The sequence below is a fragment of the Abramis brama genome (genome assembly GCF_963993115.1).
Source record: "Abramis brama genome assembly, chromosome: 1".
In the NCBI taxonomy this organism is placed as follows: domain Eukaryota; kingdom Metazoa; phylum Chordata; class Actinopteri; order Cypriniformes; family Leuciscidae; genus Abramis; species Abramis brama.
In genome coordinates, this window is record NC_139963.1 from 79,489,331 (window position 1) to 79,509,330 (window position 20,000).

General features: G+C 45.2%; 1 protein-coding gene across 4 annotated transcripts in view; it reads left to right on the forward strand.

The window, feature by feature from the left end:
- Positions 1-20,000, forward strand: part of grin2ba (glutamate receptor, ionotropic, N-methyl D-aspartate 2B-a) — a 68,936-nt gene that overhangs the window by 45,131 nt on the left and 3,805 nt on the right. For all 4 annotated transcript variants that reach the window (XM_084130175.1, XM_084130174.1, XM_084130176.1 and 1 more), the window contains 10 exons: positions 910-1,024; positions 1,929-2,137; positions 2,452-2,623; positions 6,278-6,431; positions 6,572-6,697; positions 12,660-12,889; positions 13,489-13,649; positions 14,775-14,962; positions 16,609-16,847; positions 18,795-20,000. The exon at positions 18,795-20,000 is cut by the window's right edge and continues 3,805 nt beyond it. In XM_084130175.1, the coding sequence (XP_083986301.1) occupies positions 910-1,024; positions 1,929-2,137; positions 2,452-2,623; positions 6,278-6,431; positions 6,572-6,697; positions 12,660-12,889; positions 13,489-13,649; positions 14,775-14,962; positions 16,609-16,847; positions 18,795-20,000 (2,800 nt within the window). The remainder of the gene's footprint in view (positions 1-909; positions 1,025-1,928; positions 2,138-2,451; positions 2,624-6,277; positions 6,432-6,571; positions 6,698-12,659; positions 12,890-13,488; positions 13,650-14,774; positions 14,963-16,608; positions 16,848-18,794) is intronic.

A 20,000-nucleotide genomic window follows, 5' to 3' on the forward strand; every position in this document is an offset into this window, starting at 1 on the left:
AGATATAGTGCGGTCTCTGGCATTAAGACATGGGTACGTAAGTGAAAGACACATGAAGCACATTCTTAAAGGAACCGTATGTAAGAAATTTATTTCAATTAATCATAAAATGGCCCTGATATGTCACTAGACATTAAGAAATCATGTTAATTTCAAATACTTATTTCACTGACAACAGTAGTCCGGCCAGGATATTGTCATTTAAAAGTGAAGTTGCAGCCCTCAACTGATGTTGATGTTGTCATGTTGTGTTTTGGCCTGTAGCGCCACCCTCCACCTATCTACCAATCACGAAGTCAGTAGTGTTTCTGCATCCGGGTTGCCAGCTCTGCTCTAGTTGCCACAGCTGCAGCTACAAACGTTCCTGCTGGATCCTGCAGCAGATCTGGCAACCTCGAGTCAGGGGGGAGGGGGAGGGGATACACAGCTCTACAGTAATTTGAAAGTGATTGCAGTACCAGTTTTGGCCACAATATTACATACGGCTCCTTTAAGTTGAATGGGCTTTTTTCGTCGGAAATTTGCTGGCTTGAATGAAATACTCGGGTCACGAATAAAGTCCCGTTTTAGGCAATAAACAAAAACAAATTACGAGAAACTTAAATTAACAAATAACAATGTAAATTATGGGGTAAAAGGAGGGGCCCGTGTCGCGTGTGAAGATTCGGTTCCCACATGATACAAAACTGGTAGCCACGAGAAACAGATGTCGTTCCCTCAACATATGATCTCGTGCCCACGAGATATTATCACGTTCACACGAGTTTATATGTTGTGGCCACGACAAAACTAAGTGAACCGAACATGTCCCCTCCCGATCACCGTAATAGATAGATAGACAGTCAGTGGATGTTGAGTATCTCAGGTGACGTGTTGGCTTGTGTGTGTGTGTGTGTGTGTGGTTGACAGGTATCTTATGAACGTGACGTTCGAGGGCCGTAATCTCTCCTTCAGTGAGGACGGGTATCAGATGCACCCCAAACTGGTGATCATCCTGCTGGACAAGGAGAGACAGTGGGACAGAGTAAGAGTCATGAGTCATGAGTCTGTGTTCGGGAGTCATGAGTCTGTGTTCGTGATTCTGTGTTCGTGAGTCTGTGTTCATGAGTCTGTGTTCGTGAGTCTGTGTGAGTCTGCACAGTTTGTGAGTCTGTGTTCGTGAGTCTGTGTTTGTGAGTCTGTGTTCATGAGTCTGTGTTCGTGAGTCTGTGTTCGTGAGTCTGTGTTCATGAGTCTGTGTTCGTGAGTCTGTGTTCATGAGTCTGTGTTCGTGAGTCTGTTCATGAGTCTGTGTTCGTGAGTCTGTTCATGAGTCTGTGTTCATGAGTCTGTGTTTGTGAGTCTGTGTTTGTGAGTCTGTGTTTATGAGTCTGTTCGTGAGTCTGTGTTCGTGAGTCTGTGTTCATGAATCTGTGTTCGTGATTCTGTGTTCGTGAGTCTGTGTTCGTGAGTCTGTGTCCGTGAGTCTGTGTTCATGAGTCTGTGTCCGTGAGTCTGTGTTTGTGAGTCTGTGTTTGTGAGTCTGTGTTTATGAGTCTGTTCGTGAGTCTGTGTTCGTGAGTCTGTGTTCATGAATCTGTGTTCGTGATTCTGAGTTCGTGAGTCTGTGTTCGTGAGTCTGTGTTCGTGAGTCTGTGTTCGTGAGTCTGTGTTCGTGAGTCTGTGTTCGTGAGTCTGTGTTCGTGAATCTGTGTTCGTGAGTCTGTGTTTGTTCGTGAGTCTGTGTTCGTGAGTCTGTGTTTGTTCGTGAGTCTGTGTTCGTGAGTCTGTGTTCGTGAGTCTGTGTTTGTTCGTGAGTCTGTGTTCGTGAGTCTGTGTTCGTGAGTCTGTGAATCAAATACTGAAGAGAATGACATCGAACCAACACAGGAGAAACGTCATGTGACTGATGTCCCCGTCTGCATGTGTGTGTGTGTGTGTGTGTGCAGGTGGGTAAGTGGGAGAACGGCTCTCTGAGCATGAAGTACCACGTGTGGCCACGCTTCGAGCTTTACTCCGGGTCAGAGAACCGCGAGGACGATCATCTGTCCATCGTTACGCTGGAGGAGGCGCCGTTCGTGATCGTGGAGGACGTGGATCCGCTGAGCGGGACCTGCATGAGGAACACGGTGCCCTGCCGAAAGCAGCTCAAAACACTGTAAACACACACACTCTTCTGACCCAGTTCCTCCCAGTGAGGTTTCTGTGATCCCATCACAAGCCTCTTAAAGCCCGTTCTCATGGGCATCTCGAGACCAGCTAGAAATGGACAAAAAATCTCAGTATATTTATAAGTGTTCGTTAATATAACTGAAGGATGTTTACCTGTCAAATCACTAACCTGTCTTTCTCCATTTCTATCTATCTATCTATCTATCTATCTATCTATCTATCTATCTATCTATCTGTCTATCTATCTATCTATCTATCTATCTATCTATCTATCTATCTATCTATCTATCTGTCGGTCAGTAATAAGACGAGTGAACCTGCGGTCTACATCAAGCGCTGCTGTAAAGGTTTCTGTATCGACATCCTGAAGAAGATCGCCAAGTCTGTGAAGTTCTCGTACGATCTTTATCTGGTGACCAACGGCAAACATGGCAAGAAGATCAACGGCACGTGGAACGGGATGGTGGGAGAGGTACGAGATTCAGATCAATAATACATGAAGTAAAGAGTCGTCATCAGTGTTCTCTGTGTGTGTGTGTGTGTGTGTGTGTGTGTCTGTGTTCGGGTTACTTACTATTTATAATTAGCTGTCTATAAAAACAATCAAAGTCTTTGAGTTTGCATTGTCCCCATTTAGATAGCTGTGTGTGTGAGAGAGTGTGTGTGTGTGTGTGTTAAAAATATTACATTACACTACATTTCACACACTGCTATCCCATCGAAACACACACACACACACACACACCCACACACACTCTTTCGTGCCCCAGTTTAGTCATATGAAGTGAAGTTCAGGTATTTAGAGCTAAAATTACCAACAGACAGAAAGAGAGAGAGAGAGAGAGAGAGAGAGAGAGAGAGAGAGAGAGAGACAGTGTGATAACCCACTTACTGTGTGTTGTTGATCTAGAAACTCTCGTCTCTCTGCTTCATCTCTCCTCATGTGAACACAGTGCAGCAGTGAATGCTGGGAATGAAGTTAAGCTAACGCTGGAAGTGTGTGCGTGACCGAGTGTGTTTAGCTGATGTTCACCAGGAGTGCTCTGATTGATCACTATCGGCTGATAATGGCTTTGGGAAGTTTGATCTGAGACTTTAGATCTTTATATGCACAAATGTCTTCACATCACCATGGCGTAACACTATAGAGTTGAGGAACTCTGTCACTCGCACCATAGAGGCAGCGTCGCATCCTCACTGAAGTCCCGCCACTCAACACTCGTTTTATTTCTCTTTAGTTGTTTGATTAACATTAATGACACTCACTGCTCTTGAATGACTAACTGTTGTAATCTTAATTGTAAGGATTAATCTGTATTTAATTTATTCAGGGAAGACCATCCAGTATTATGTTACATTTGATTTCTTATTAAATTTCTTTAGTGTTTCTTACCTAGATACTACTGTTAGACCTACCTGAAATAAACTTTTTATTAACTTTAAACTTTTTAAAGCACTGTTTATTTTATTTGCATCTTTATAACTCGTCTCCATACCGGCGTGATGACTCCGACTTCCAACCAGATGAACTGGATAATATTCTGCGTGTTCTGATCCAGTCTGACCTCTGACCTGTGATGCTGCTGGATCATGCTGCCTCCACTGCTGCCTTGGCTTTTGGCTTGCTTAGTTGGGGACATTTAATATTGAGCAATATTATTGTTTAATTGTATTTCTTGTGAATTCTTTCAAGTTTGAAATCAAACTTGTGCTGTGTGTGTAAGCTACTGTGAAACAATTTCCCTATTGTAAAATCAAAAATGCACTGAATAGTCAGATCAAACATTTAAATACATTTAAATATGCGAATGAGGCATTATGTAATTAAATATGCGCTAATTAACTTAAATATCCAGACCAGAAAAAGCCAATCTTTTTTTATTAAAAAGATTTGATAAAGCCAGGTTGAACAGTTGGATAAAATCTACTGACTCTGTGTCAGTATATTAGATCCAGTCTTAAAGGGGATCTATTATGCAAAATACACTTTTACATGGTGTTAGAACATAAATCTGTGTCGGCAGTGTGTTTACAGAACCACCCAATAATGATTTTTTTTAAAAACACCTACTCCTCTTTTTTTAACCATCATAAATCATAACCTGTGTCTCAGAATAAGCTATCTGCAGATTCAATGCAATGTGACATCACATTGCACAGACCCCGCCCACGACTGCTGACAGACTCTGCCCTATTAGCACAGACCCCGCCCACGACTGCTGACGGACTCCGCACTATTAGCACAGACCCCGCCCACGACTGCTGACGGACTCAGCCCTATTAGCACAGACCCCGCCCACGACTGCTGACAGACTCCGCACTATTAGCACAGACCCCGCCCACGACTGCTGACAGACTCTGCCCTATTAGCACAGACCCCGCCCACGACTGCTGACGGACTCCGCACTATTAGCATAGACCCCGCCCACGACTGCTGACAGACTCTGCCCTATTAGCATAGACCCTGCCCACGACTGCTGACGGACTCCGCACTATTAGCACAGACCCCGCCCACGACTGCTGACAGACTCTGCCCTATTAGCACAGACCCCGCCCACGACTGCTGACGGACTCCGCACTATTAGCATAGACCCCGCCCACGACTGCTGACAGACTCTGCCCTATTAGCATAGACCCTGCCCACGACTGCTGACGGACTCAGCCCTATTAGCATAGACCCTGCCCACGACTGCTGACGGACTGCGCACTATTAGCATAGACCCCGCCTACGACTGCTGACGGACTCAGCCCTATTAGCATAGACCCCGCCCATGACTGCTGACGGACTCCGCCCTATTAGCATAGCTCTGCCCACGACTGCTGACAGACTCTGCCCTATTAGCATAGACCCCGCCCACGACTGCTGACAGACTCCGCCCTATTAGCATAGACCCCGCCCACGACTGCTGATGGACTCCGCCCTATTAGCATAGCTCTGCCCACGACTGCTGACAGACTCCGCCCTATTAGCATAGACCCTGCCCTCGACTGCTGACAGACTCCGCCCTATTAGCATAGACCCCGCCCACAACTGCTGACAGACTCCGCCCTATTAACATAGCTCCACCCACGACTTCTGATGGACTTCACCCTATTAGCATAGACCCCGCCCACGACTGCTGACAGACTCTTCCCTATTAGCATAGCCCCGCCCACAGTGAGCTGCACACAGTCTGCATGTTTATCGCATCACCAGAACTTTTAACTGCAGCATTCAAGTAAGAAATGTATTCTTATTAAAGCTACTAAAGTTATTCAGTCAAGAGCAGTGAGTGATTTTCTGGTTTTCTTTAGTTGTTTGATTCATATTAACAGCATATATAGCAGTAGGTTCTGTATTGCTGTCACTTTAATACACAGATCTAATATACACGTAATTTCTTTCCATGCTGTTTACGTGCACAGACATAACCGACTTTGAACTTTGTGTTTTCAACATAACCTTTGTATTTGACAGTTTAAGCTCAATAAGATGTGAGAGAGAACTTAGTCTAATACAGGACGCTCCGTCTGACATCCAGCTCTCTGTGTGTGTGTGTGTGTGTGTGTGTGTGTGTGTGATTCGCTCAGAAAAACTTATATCAGAATTTTAGACTGATATGGCTTTAAAAGCATGCAGATAATAAACTGTCATGATGATGAAGAACTGCAATGTCTCGTTCAGTGAGATGATAATCAAAACCAAACAGATGTTGTAGTATTCGTGAGAGTATGCGAAGCACGAGCTGTACAGGCTCCGCCCTCCTCTGGATGGGGGCGGAGCAGCAGCTCATTTGCATTTAAACATACATGCACGAAAACAGTGTTTTTCCTTCCTCTCAATAATGGCCATTTACAACATGGTATAATAACTGATCTGTGGGGTATTTTGAGCTGAAACTTCACACACACATTCTGGGGACACTGAGACTTATTAGATCTATAAAGAGGGGTATAATAGTTCCTCTTTAATAAACCTGCTGTCATTAATGTTATTTAATGTCTGCATGAGTTCAGTCCAGTAAATTCATTTAATTGACTTCTTTACACCAAACATGGTTAAAAAGCTACATAAGTGTACTAATGTTAAGACACACGTTTCTGAAGTGTAATGTGTGTGTGTGTGTGTGTGTGTGTGTGTGTTTAGGTGGTGCTGAAGAACGCTCACATGGCTGTCGGTTCACTGACCATCAACGAGGAGAGGTCAGAGGTCATCGATTTCTCCGTGCCGTTCATCGAGACGGGAATCAGTGTCATGGTGTCGAGGAGCAACGGCACTGTGTCTCCTTCAGCGTTCCTCGGTGAGACACACACACACACACACACACACACACACACCAGCAGAGACACACACACACACACTCATGTCTGTGTGTGTGCTGCTGTGTGACGTGTGTGTGTCTCTGCTGGTGTGTGTGTGTGTGTGTGTTCTCGTCCCCAGAGCCCTTCAGCGCTGACGTGTGGATCATGATGTTCGTGATGCTCCTGTTGGTGTCGGCCATCGCTGTTTTCGTGTTCGAGTACTTCAGTCCTGTGGGTTACAACCGCTGTCTCGCTGACGGCCGAGGTGAGACACACACACACACACACACACACTCACACACACACACACAGACAGACACACACACACACACACACACACACGACTTCAGTCCTGTGGGTTATAACCGCTGTCTCGCTGACGGCCGAGGTGAGACACACACACACACACACACTCACACACACACACACAGACAGACACACACACACACACACACACACACGACTTCAGTCCTGTGGGTTATAACCGCTGTCTCGCTGACGGCCGAGGTGAGACACACAGACACACACACACACACACACACACACACACACACACAGACAGACACACACTCACACACACACAGACAGACACAAACACACACACACGACTTCAGTCCTGTGGGTTATAACCGCTGTCTCGCTGACGGCCGAGGTGAGACACACAGACACACACACACACACACACACACACACACAGACAGACACACACTCACACACACACAGACAGACACAAACACACACACACGACTTCAGTCCTGTGGGTTACAACCGCTGTCTCGCTGACGGCCGAGGTGAGACTTCTTCTGGGTAGTCCATCGTCGTCCGATGATGACTTCTCCTATAATGTGTGGGTTCTTTGATGACTGTATAGTCCGATGCGGGACGCACACTGTCTTTCACAGACAGGGCATGTAAAAGTTTCTCCTAATGGCCTTAAGGGGGCAGGAACAAGCATGGCCTGCTTTCTCTGATGTCTTTTAGTCAGGCGATGTTCAGTTCTCCTGTCTTCGTAAGTTTGTACTCCATTCTGACAGAGTTGCTGCCAGAGCGTGTGATTCGCTGCACTAGTTTCCAGGGATGTGGGCTTTATCACACACTTCTTAAGAAAGCCTTTTAGTTGGTCTTTCAGCCTCTTTTTTTGGCCTTGGCATTTGGGAGCCAAGATGTAATTGACCGTACATTATCTTACGTGGAAGCGACTTGGTGGAATTCTCACAACATGACCAAGCCATCTGAGTTGGTAGAGCATTAGGGTTGCTTCTATACTCCAACAGTTGTTGTTTTTTCAGGATCTCAATATATGGCACTCGATCTTGCCATGCCACTTTGAGGATGCGCTGCAGGCATTTAATGTGGAAAGATTCCAACATTTTCAGATGTTGAGCATAGATGGTCCATGTTTCACAACCATACAGGAGAGTGGTGAGGCAGTGTTGAATATCTTGATCCATGCTACAACCACTAGATAAATAACTGCCAGGATATCTGAAGTGTGGCACTGTGGCAAGTGGGGGAATCATGAATAGTAAATACTGGAGGTTTTTGTAGGGGATCCAATGACCATTGGCAAAGGACTTCTGTTTTCTTGATATTCACATCTAAGCCCATCCTGCTGTACGCCCTAACAGCAGCTTTAAGAGTGGACTGTAGATCTTCTGGAGTATTTGACACTGGGGCCCTATTTTAACAATTTAAGCGCATGGTCTAAAGCTCAGGGCACAGGTTCACTTAGGGCGTGTCTTAATCCACTTTTGCTAGTTCAACGACGGGAAAAATGGTCGGCGCTCCCAGCGCATGGTCTAAAAGGGTTGTCCCTATTCTCATAATGAGTAATGGGTGTGTTTTGGGGATTTACGTGCGTTAAACCAATCAGAGTCTCATCTCCCATTCCCTTTAAATGCCAGTTGCGCTCGTGCCATGGCAGTTTCGCTATTTACATGATGGAATTAGATAGTGGAAAGACCGAACGCGCCTCCAGTGCGCAAACGGAACTGCTCGTGTGCGAGGTCAAAGTGTTTTAATAGTAGTAGTCAAAGGTCTAATTTAATTTTAATATTTGGCATGTTTGTGTGCTGCTGTGTGTTCCTGTGTGTTTAATAAGCAGAATGTATGCGTATTGTGAACCCGCCTATAGGCGCACATTACTAACGCGCTCTTTAAATAATAACAAAAATTGTCTATTTCTGTTGCCTCAAAATAGCAACGCTCCAACAATGCGCCAGAACACACCTCGTTCTCAGACCGGCAGCCCATGGGCACACAACTGGGCACAAATACATTTGCTATTTAAACAACGTGGCACAGGATGTGAAAATGATAACTGCGTCGGGCTGAAACTTGCGCCAAGTGTAAGATAGAGCCCTAGGGCACAATCATCCGCATACTGCAATTCCAGCACGTGAACCAACTGAAGCTTAGTGACAGTCTATAAGCCACTGCAACCCCACTTTCTTCTTCCATCTCTTTATACAGCAGCTTTGTAACACACAGTAAGAAGATGTTAAACAAGACAGGTGCAAGAACACAACCCTGCCTTACTCCAGTACCTACTGCAAAGTGTGCCGATTCTAGTCCACCCAATGTTACTTTGGCGGTCATCCCATCATGAAACTGTTGCAAGATTGTGATAAACTTTACAGAGCATCCAAAATGCAAAAGCACTTTCCATAAGAGATCACGATTTACAGTATCAAAAGCCTTGGAAAGATCCACAAAAGAAGTTAACAAATTCTTATGTTGCTCGCGACATTTCTCCTGCAGCTGGCGTGAGGTAAATATCATGTCCACTGACCTCTTCTGAATTCACTTTGGGATTCTGGCAGTAGATTTTCAGAAATGGCATTGACAAGTCGATGGAGCATGACCTTTGCCAGAACTTTGCCTGCAGCTGAAAGAAGTGAGATCCCCCTACTATTTTCACAGATAGACCTATCACCCTTGTTTTTATATATTGTGACAAAATTTGCATCCTTCCATTGTTGGGGAATATTTTCTTGCTGCCACACTAGGATGATGAACTGATGGATTGCCCTTGTGCAGAGGTACCCTCCTTCCTTCAGGAGCTCAGCAGGAATACAGTAAGGTCCAGGGGACTTGTTGTTTTTCAATTCCTGAAAGGGGAACAGTGGAACATCAAGACTCTGTATTCTTGGTAAAGTTGGTAGTTCCTGTAACACTGTAAGATCAACTGATGCCTTTTGGTTTAATAAGGCTTGAAAATGTTCCCCCCATCTTTGAACAATGCCTGTTCGGACCTTAATGAGAGTCAGTTCATCAACTGATCTCAAGGGGCAGACAGAGTAAGATATGGGGCCATAAATGGTCTTCAATGCATTATAAAAATTATGCATATCATGCTTGCCAGATCATAGTTGTCGCAGAGTCCATTGAGTTGCTTTTCTCTGTTCGTGCCAGACCTTCTTAAGAGATTCAGAAGATGGATTATTAAGGTAGGTTTTATGGGCATTATGCATTTTTTCAAGGAGGGTGGAAATATGTAGGGAATTTTCCTCAAACCAATCCTGATTTTTTTTCTTAAGTTTACCAATCGATTCAACTGCTGCATCGTAAAGTGATGTACTTATAAGGCTCCATTTACTTTCAATCGGCACTTCATTCCTTCACTTCACGTCCTGGAGCTTCCTAGCAACAGAGCATCGATAGTTGTTCCGCGCTTCAGTGTCTTGGAGCCTTACACAGTTCAGTTTCCCCGTCGCTGCCTTTCTAAGATGTACTGCCTGCCGAGTCCTCAGGTTAAGCTTGGCAACAATCATCCGATGATCAGTCCAGCACTCAGCTCCTCTCATAGCTTGAGTTATGAGGACATCCCTCATATCATTTTGCCTGACAATAACATAATCCAGAAGATGCCAGTGCTTGGATCGTTGGTGTAACCAAGAGGATTTATATTTGTTTTTTTATTGAAACATGGTATTAGTGATGGTTAGACTGTGTTCAACACAAAGACTCAAGAATCTTAATCCATTGGTGTTTACATTCCCAATGCCATGTCGTCCAATTATTCCATTTCAGATATCACTATTTCGTCCCACTCTTGCATTGAAATCACCCATCAGTCAGATTTTATCATGTCGTGGAACTTTCCTAAGGGCCTCATCCAGTGCCTCATAGAAACTGTCCTTCACCTCTTTTGCTGATGGAAGAGTAGGTGCATAAGCACTGAAAATAGTAGCATATTGTTTTCCAGCAAGGGGAAAGCGGAGGGACATTAACCTCTCACTGATGCCAGTTGGGGCCTCAGTGAGGTTTGGGAGAATGCTATGTTTAATTGCCAAACCGACACCATGTTGTCCTCCTGTAGGGTACCCTCTCCAGAAAAATGTATAACCCTCACTTTCCTCCTTCAATGATACTTCACCCAGAAATCTGGTCTCACTTAGTTTAGCTATATCGATGTTATAACGCTTAAGCTCAGCAGCGACCAATGCTGTCCTCCGACTAGGCCGATTAGTGCCATAGTTTGAATCCAGGAGAGTTCTAATGTTCCATGTTGCTATACGTAACGAAATATATTTCTTTTGCATTTTGCGGATGCTGAAACAGAATGGTCCGACAGGTGCGGCATCCTATTCAGGCTAGGTCTGAGTGGGCAATGTTTAGATCACCTTTTCTAGATCTTTCCCCAATTGGGGTGAGCAGTGCGATTCCTTAATAGGACTGCTCAGATGCACGGGGGTCTGCCGGGAGCAGCCGCCACTCATTCCAGCTGCTGACGACCATATACCCTGTGCCGCCACTGTGCAGAGTCTGAGCTAGAGGCCCCCAGATCATTCAGTCCTGCCCCCGTTGCCAAGCACTCCATTGCCAGGGGACTTGATTACAGAGGATCTTGAAGACACACCACAAGATAATAGATGATACCTGCGCACAGAAGTGATTTAAGTGATGAGAGAGATGCGCCTGCTCCAACACCACTACTTTTCTGTAGGGGGATGTAATCCGATGGCAAGGACAGAATCCCCCCTGGCATCAGGAGGCTGCCAGAACTCTAGTCTGTTGGAGGACTGCCTTAATGTACGCCTACCAGCACATGCTTTGTTTTCAGGGTGTGCTCCCCTAGCCTTAGTCTGACCAGACTTACCTGAAAGGCAGCGGGACGGTGGTTGATCATAAAATGACCTCTGGGGACCACCGCAGCTCCGAGATCCCCTGTCTAGTTAGCCTGAGACCGCAAGGCACCCAGTTACTGTGTGTAGCCACGTGGAGGCTTGACAGGAGTCTTGGTGAAGGAGAGGCTTTGTACTGGCATGGGGAGACTTGCACAATAGTTGCTTCCCTGTTCACCACCAAGGGCTAGCCAGCGGCAGTGAGCTGTAAGCAAGACGCCGGCAAGCAAGTAACACACAAGTTGTAACACAAATGGTGCTTGAGTTCATGTCACACAGCCTGTCCATTACGGCTGAACCATTTGAGGAAAAGTGTATTTTTCTGCTATTTAAACTGTAGGGAGCCTTAAAGCTTCTCTGTTGGCAGAAGGGTTTATAAGCGATTCTAATTACAAATCTGTTGAAATATCTGCTGTATGTTGCCTTCCCAACTTCACTTGATCAGAGACCCATGCAGTTCATGTGAACCGAGTCACTCTGGAAACACTGTTGGCATGTTGATACCGCTCTAATTTTAATCAATTCTACCAAATGACAGACAAAACTGAGCCAAAATACCCTAGAGTTTGATTGGACACAAAATACCCTAGAGTTTGATTGGACAAAAGTGTTTTCTCCCTCCTGTTGAAGCGTGTTATATTTGTTTTGCTCATCAGTGATGGAGTGGTGTGTGTGTGTGTTGTTTCTCCTCCTCGTCAGTGATGGAGTGTGTGTGTTGTTTCTCCTCATCATCAGTGATGGAGTGTGTGTGTTGTTTCTCCTCCTCGTCAGTGATGGAGTGTGTGTGTTGTTTCTCCTCCTCATCAGTGATGGAGTGTGTGTGTTGTTTCTCCTCCTCGTCAGTGATGGAGTGTGTGTGTTGTTCCTCCTCCTCATCAGTGATGGAGTGTGTGTTTATGTGTGTGTGTTTCAGAGGCCGGTGGGCCCTCGTTCACCTTGGGTAATGGAGTGTGTGTGTTTATGTGTGTGTGTTTCAGAGGCTGGTGGGCCCTCGTTCACCTTGGGTAATGGAGTGTGTGTGTGTATGTGTGTGTGTGTGTTTCAGAGGCCGGTGGGCCCTCGTTCACCTTGGGTAATGGAGTGTGTGTGTGTGTGTTTCAGAGGCCGGTGGGCCCTCGTTCACCGTGGGCAAGGCTATCTGGCTGCTGTGGGGTCTGGTCTTCAATAACTCGGTCCCCGTGCAGAACCCGAAGGGAACCACCAGTAAGATCATGGTGTCGGTGTGGGCCTTCTTCGCTGTGATCTTTCTGGCCAGCTACACTGCTAACCTCGCCGCGTTCATGATCCAGGAGGAGTACGTGGACCAGGTGTCGGGCCTCAGCGACAAGAAGGTGCGCTAGCGCTAGCACTCATGCTGTGCTCTTTCTCCTGAAGATGCTAGTTAACAGGGGTTCCCCAGCTTGTAACACTTGTGTTCTGGGTCAAAAATGATCGCCTACAAAAAACTGCCTGTAAATCTCTCTTTATGATATGTTATCATTAAATATTGGATTCAATCTTTTTGTCAACTTGTTTTCTTTCGGTTATCACAGGTTTTGTGTTTCTTTTTTGAACTGATTAATCGTAGGCCTCATTGATGTGAGCTGATGCTCCTCCCATTATTTTGAGGTGTATAAGCTTGAGTGAACTTTTTTATTTAAAAAGGAGGAGCATAAACTCAGATCAATGAGGCCTACGATTAATCAATTCAAAAAAGAAACACAAAACCTGTGCTAATTGAAAGCAAACAAGTTGAGAAAAAGATCAAATCCAATATTTGGTGATAATATAGCATAATGAGAACTTAATAAGCAAAAGGCTTATAAGGCGGGCCATTTTTGACCCGGAACTCCAAATAAGGTAAATGATTTTCAGCAAATGTTTAGTCTCGCAAAGCTTTACACTCGGTCTGTCTGTTTGCTCACTCTCACACTGTTGGTATCGTCTTCAGTTTCAGAGACCCAACGACTTCTCCCCGCCGTTTCGCTTCGGGACGGTCCCGAACGGCAGCACAGAGAGAAACATACGCAATAACTACAAAGAGATGCACTCCTACATGATCAAATTCCACCAGCGCAATGTGAACGAAGCTCTGTACAGTCTGAAGACAGGGTGAGAAAACCAGCCGATAAGCTCCTGTTACTTGTTAAAGGAGATTGTTAAAGGAGACATGATTTACTCTCCCACAAGCCATCCTAGGTGTATATGACATTCTTCTTTCAGACAAATACACTTTTATGATGGATAGATGCACTTTATGATAGACAGATGCACTTTTATGATGGATGGATGCACTTTTATGATGGATAGATGCACTTTATGATGGATAGATGCACTTTTATGATGGATAGATGCACTTTATGATGGACAGATGCACTTTTATGATGGACAGATGCACTTTTATGATGGATAAATGCACTTTTATGATGGACAGATGCACTTTTATGATGGATAGATGCACTTTTATGATGGACAGGTGCACTTTTATGATGGACAGATGCACTTTTATGATGGATAAATGCACTTTTATGATGGACAGATGCACTTTTATGATGGACAGATGCACTTTTATGATGTATAGATGCACTTTATGATGGACAGATGCACTTTTATGATGGACAGATGCACTTTTATGATGGATAGATGCACTTTTATGATGGACAGATGCACTTTTAAGATGGACAGATGCACTTTTATGATGGATAGATGCACTTTTATGATGGATAGATGCACTTTTAAGATGGACAGATGCACTTTTATGACGGACAGATGCACTTTTATGATGGACAGATGCACTTTTATGATGGACAGATGCACTTTATGATGGACAGATGCACTTTTATGATGGATAGATGCACTTTTATGATGGACAGATGCACTTTTATGATTGATAGATGCACTTTTATGATGGACAGATGCACTTTTATGATGGACAGATGCACTTTTATGATGGATAGATGCACTTTTATGATGGATAGATGCACTTTGATGGACTTCCAAAAACATACACCCATTCACTGCCATTATAAAGCTTGGAAGAGTCAGGACATTTTTTAATATAACTCTTGTTGTATTCGTCTGAAAGAATCATGTCATACACCTAGGATGGCTTGAGGGAGAGTAAATCAAGGGCTAATTTTCATTTTTGGGTGAACTATCCCTCTGAAGAGTAATGTAATGGATGTATAAATGCCACTGTGGTTCCGAGCGCTCTGACGCCTGGTGTTTCGCTCACAGTAAGCTGGATGCCTTCATCTACGACGCTGCGGTGCTGAACTACATGGCGGGCCGAGACGAGGGCTGTAAACTGGTCACCATTGGCTCCGGGAAAGTCTTCGCTTCCACCGGCTACGGCATCGCCATCCAGAAGGACTCGGTGTGGAAGAGACAAGTGGACCTCGCCATCCTGCAGCTCTTCGGAGACGGTACACACACACACACACACACACACACACACTTGAGTTCTGCCTGTTCTGTTCGTGGAGTTGACACGAACAGTTGACATTATTTTTGTACAACAGCAGGGTTTGACATTAACTTTTTCACACACAGGCCAATTTGGCTACTAAATTGGCTACATTAATTTCTTATTCAAACTAAATCCTGTCATCCAGCATCTCCTCCTTCCTCTTTCATCCTTTTCGCCAAAAATGTGTTTTAGGAGGACAGATCAATGTTGGTAAATAACACTGTCTTTTCTGGTAACCAAAAGCTTTTTAATCTTCGCTGTTGCTTCAATGCAAATGAACAAGCGCGCCGTTATTTGTTGCGTAGTGACGTGTGTTTTCAAGTTAGCCAGTTATGAGCAGATTCTGCACAATACGCTGTATTTAATAAATCATGAATTTGTATGTCCTAATTCGGGGAACAGACACAGTCTCTATATGATGATATCTAGATGAAAGAGGCTCTGTGTGATGGGATGTATCTGAGCTTGGTGACGCGAGGCCGCTAGCAGACGGTGGGTTTAGCCAGTCTGTCTGCTTCCTGACCTGAGCCCCAGATCGTCATGCTTGAGCTCTAAGCGTAGGAACACGCCAAATTGGCTAGTGATCTGACAGCGTTTCCCGCCACAGTTGATTTTCACAGGGTGTTCATTTCAAACCCTGTACAAAATCTCATGTTGAGTCATCAGATAAACAATGATGTGCCAACTAGTTTAGTAGTACAACAATATTCAGGCAACGCTCAGTCACTATGTGTTAATGCACACCAGAAAATTGCTTATTGCGAAAAATGTGTTATAGACACAAAAGCCACTTTTGCATGTTAGAGGCGTGTTCTGAAGTGTTAGTTCACCTCTAGTTCACCTCACTGGTTCTTGAGCTTCCGTTTACTATATTTGAGTTATATATGTACGTTCACTGATCAGTGTTTATATGTTAACGTGTTGGGATCTTTATTGCTCTAGTAAAAAGATGCTCAGCTCTTGTTATTACTGGATGGCATTTAAATGTGTAGTCTATTTAGTATCAGAAATGATGTTTGCATTTTGTCTCATTGTTATATTGACAGTAGTCGTACCTGAGAACACTCTGCAAACATTGTGAAATATTATTTTGTGAAGGCACTCATGACAAAGTCACTCTTCTGAAGCTGCTTTACGTTCATGATTGGCTGACGTCTGCTGTAAAATTGACATTTTGTTTAGATTTTCATGTGCTTTTGCTTCTTGGTCTTGTTTTTTTAAGTTTAGGACTTTGTTTCTATGGGGTCACCTGGGAGTCATTTCTATGTCTCTGGGTTCTATTTTTAACAGATTTGTATGACATAGCAGCATAAGGTCACCCCTGGATATGCTCTGATCAATTGTTTCCAGTTGTGTTCAGTTGAATTGATATCTTGTGTATTGATAGTCCTCATGTTTTCAGCTGTGGTGAGTTTATGTTTGTATCAGTCCTTATTCTCAGCTTTGAATCCTGCATTTGTCTGCCAGCACCTGTGACTGTCCTGAGCTTTTGTCACAAACACAAACCCCTCACCCTTGATATTCTGTGTGTGTGTGTGTGTGTGTGTGTGTGTGTGTGTGTGTGTGTGTGTGTGTGTGTGTGTGTGTGTGTGTGTGTCTCAGGTGACATGGAGGAGTTTGAGGCTCTCTGGCTGACGGGGATCTGCCATCACGAGAAGAATGAAGTGATGAGCAGTCAGCTGGACGTGGATAACATGGCCGGCGTGTTCTACATGCTGGGAGCCGCCATGGCCCTCTCGCTCATCACCTTCATCGCTGAACACGTCTTCTACTGGCACCTGCGCTTCTGCTTCATGGGCGTGTGCTCCGGCAAACCTGGGCTCACCTACACTATCAGCAGGGTAAGCACACACAGGCAGAAAACACACGCTGAACATTTCAAGACACTGCACAACTGCTTCAAGACACGATTATGCTACAAATGTAGCAAATATAATGTTGTGTTAAAGGGTTAGTTCACCCAAAAATGAAAATTAGCCCATGATTTACTCACCCTCAAGCCATCCTAGGTGTATATGGCATTCTTCTTTCAGACGAATACAATTTGAAAATTTGAAGCCCCAAAAACTGCATCTGTCCATGATAAAAGTGCATCTATCCATCATAAAAGTGCATCCATCCATCATAAAAGTGCATCCATCCATCATAAAAGTGCATCTATCCATCATAAAAGTGCATCCATCCATCATAAAAGTGCATTTATCCATCATAAAAGTGCATCTATCCATCATAAAAGTGCATCTATCCATCATAAAAGTGCATCCATCCATCATAAAAGTGCATCTATCCATCATAAAAGTGCATCCATCCATCATAAAAGTGCATCCATCCATCATAAGTGCATCCATCCATCATAAAAGTGCATCCGTCCATCATAAAAGTGGATCTGTCCATCATAAAAGTGCATCCATCCATCATAAAAGTGCATCCATCCATCATAAAAGTGCATCCATCCATCATAAAAGTGCATCCGTCCATCATAAAAGTGCATCTATCCATCATAAAAGTGCATCTATCCATCATAAAAGTGCATCCATCATAAAAGTGCATCTGTCCATCATAAAAGTGCATCTATCCATCATAAAAGTGCATCCATCATAAAAGTGCATCCATCCATCATAAAAGTGCATCCGTCCATCATAAAAGTGCATCTATCCATCATAAAAGTGCATCTATCCATCATAAAAGTGCATCCATCCATCATAAAAGTGCATCTATCCATCATAAAAGTGCATCCATCCATCATAAAAGTGCATCCATCCATCATAAGTGCATCCATCCATCATAAAAGTGCATCCGTCCATCATAAAAGTGGATCTGTCCATCATAAAAGTGCATCCATCCATCATAAAAGTGCATCCATCCATCATAAAAGTGCATCTGTCCATCATAAAAGTGCATCTATCCATCATAAAAGTGCATCTATCCATCATAAAAGTGCATCCATCATAAAAGTGCATCTGTCCATCATAAAAGTGCATCTATCCATCATAAAAGTGCATCCATCATAAAAGTGCATCTATCCATGATTAAAGTGCTTCACAGGCGTCGGGGGGTTAATAAATGCCTTCTGAAGTGAAGCCATGTGTTTTTGTAAGAAAAATATCCATATTTATAACTTTATAATCTAAAATAACTAGCTTCCGCCAGACGACCGTATGCATACAGGTCGACGCCACAAGAGTAACCCGTGACACATGTATGACGTAGACGTAGGAGTAGCGTAAGCTTAGACACCTCTCGCGGTTTAAACTAATAGGGCTGTGCAACAAACTGAAGCTCCTCTTCTATTACATAGAAATCCTCTGACATTTCTTTTCAAAATGGCTAATTCTCGACTGATGTTTTGTTTTGCTCTTTCCTCTGAGCTTCCGCGTTCGTCATTATGTTGCGGTCGGGTCACGGATTACTCTTCCACTGTAAATCCATGCGTACGGCCGTCTGTTGTGAGTGATTTTAGTTTATAAAGTTATAAATATGGGTATTTTCCTTACACAAGCGCATCGCTTCACTTCTGAAGGCCTTTATTAACCCTCTGGAGCCGTATTGATTAGTTTTATCATGGATAGATGCACTTTTATGGGCTTCAAATTTTCTCCAGCCATTCACTGCCATTATAAAGCTTGGAAGAGCCAGGACATTTTTTAACATAACTCCGATTGTATTCGTCTGAAAGAAGAATGTCATATACACCTAGGATGACTTCAGCGTGAGTAAATCATTTTTGGGTGAACTATCCCTTTAACGGCAACTCTGAACACTGAAACTTCTCTCTCTTCTTCTCTCAGGAGATTTACAGCTGCATTCACGGAGTGGAAATCGAAGAGAAGAGTTCGGATCTGAACTCCCCGTCCGCTACGATGAACAACACCCACTCCAACATCCTACGTCTGCTGCGCACGGCCAAGAACATGGCGTCTCTGTCCGGGGTCAACGGCTCTCCGCACAGCGCGCTGGACTTCATCCGCCGCGAGTCCTCCGTGTACGACATCAGCGAGCAGCGCCGGAGCCTGGCCGGGCCCTCGGACTGCAAGAGCCCATACCTGCCCGAGGACAACATGTTCAGCGACTACATCAGCGAGGTGGAGCGCACCTTTGGGAACCTGCACCTGAAGGACAGCAACCTGTACCAGGAGCACTACCGGCTCCACCACGGGGGCTCTGCGCTGGGGCTGACGGAGGGCCCCGGGCCCCGGAGCCTGGGCTCCAGCAGCTCTCTGGAGGAGGGACTGTTCGACTGCGACGGCCCCGGTGGAGGCCCCATCTTCAGCACCCAGCCCAGATCTGCCCTCACACACAGGAACATGAGCAAGTTCGACCTGCTCCACAGCCAGACTCCTCCGACCGGCCCAGGCTTGAAGCAAGGGCTCGCCGAGCTCTACGGAAAGTTCTCCTTTAAAGGCGGAGCGTCCAGTTCGGGGTATATCGCGGGGCACCACCACGGAGCCGACGACGGAAACATCCGCTCTGACGTGTCCGACATTTCAACTCACACCGTGACCTACGGAAACCTGGAGGGCAATGCTAAGAAGCGCAAGCAGTACAGAGACAGCCTGAAGAAGCGTCCCGCGTCGGCGAAGTCCCGGCGTGAACTGGACGAGCTCGAGATGGGTCATCGGCGCCGCCAGCACCACCATTATCAGCATCACGGGCAACGCTCCAGCTCTCCTCCGTCTGAGCGCAAGCGAGGCGGCCGCGTAAACTCCTCCTCGTACCTGTTACAGGACAAGGAGAGCCTGAGGGATTTCTACCTGGACCAGTTCCGGCCCAAAGAAGGCATCCCGCAGTGGGAGCACGTGGACCTCACGGACGGGCCCGGCGGAGGGAACTGCACCAGCCTGGTGTTGGTGGACGACTTCTTGAAGAGCAAGCCTAAGAAGCCGGAGGGCCAGAGCGAGTGGGAGTGTCGTAGCTGTCGAGCTAGCAGTGCGGGGAGCAAGCAGACGGGGCACGCGGGCGGGACGGGTTACTGTGTGGCGTCGGGAGGAGTCGGG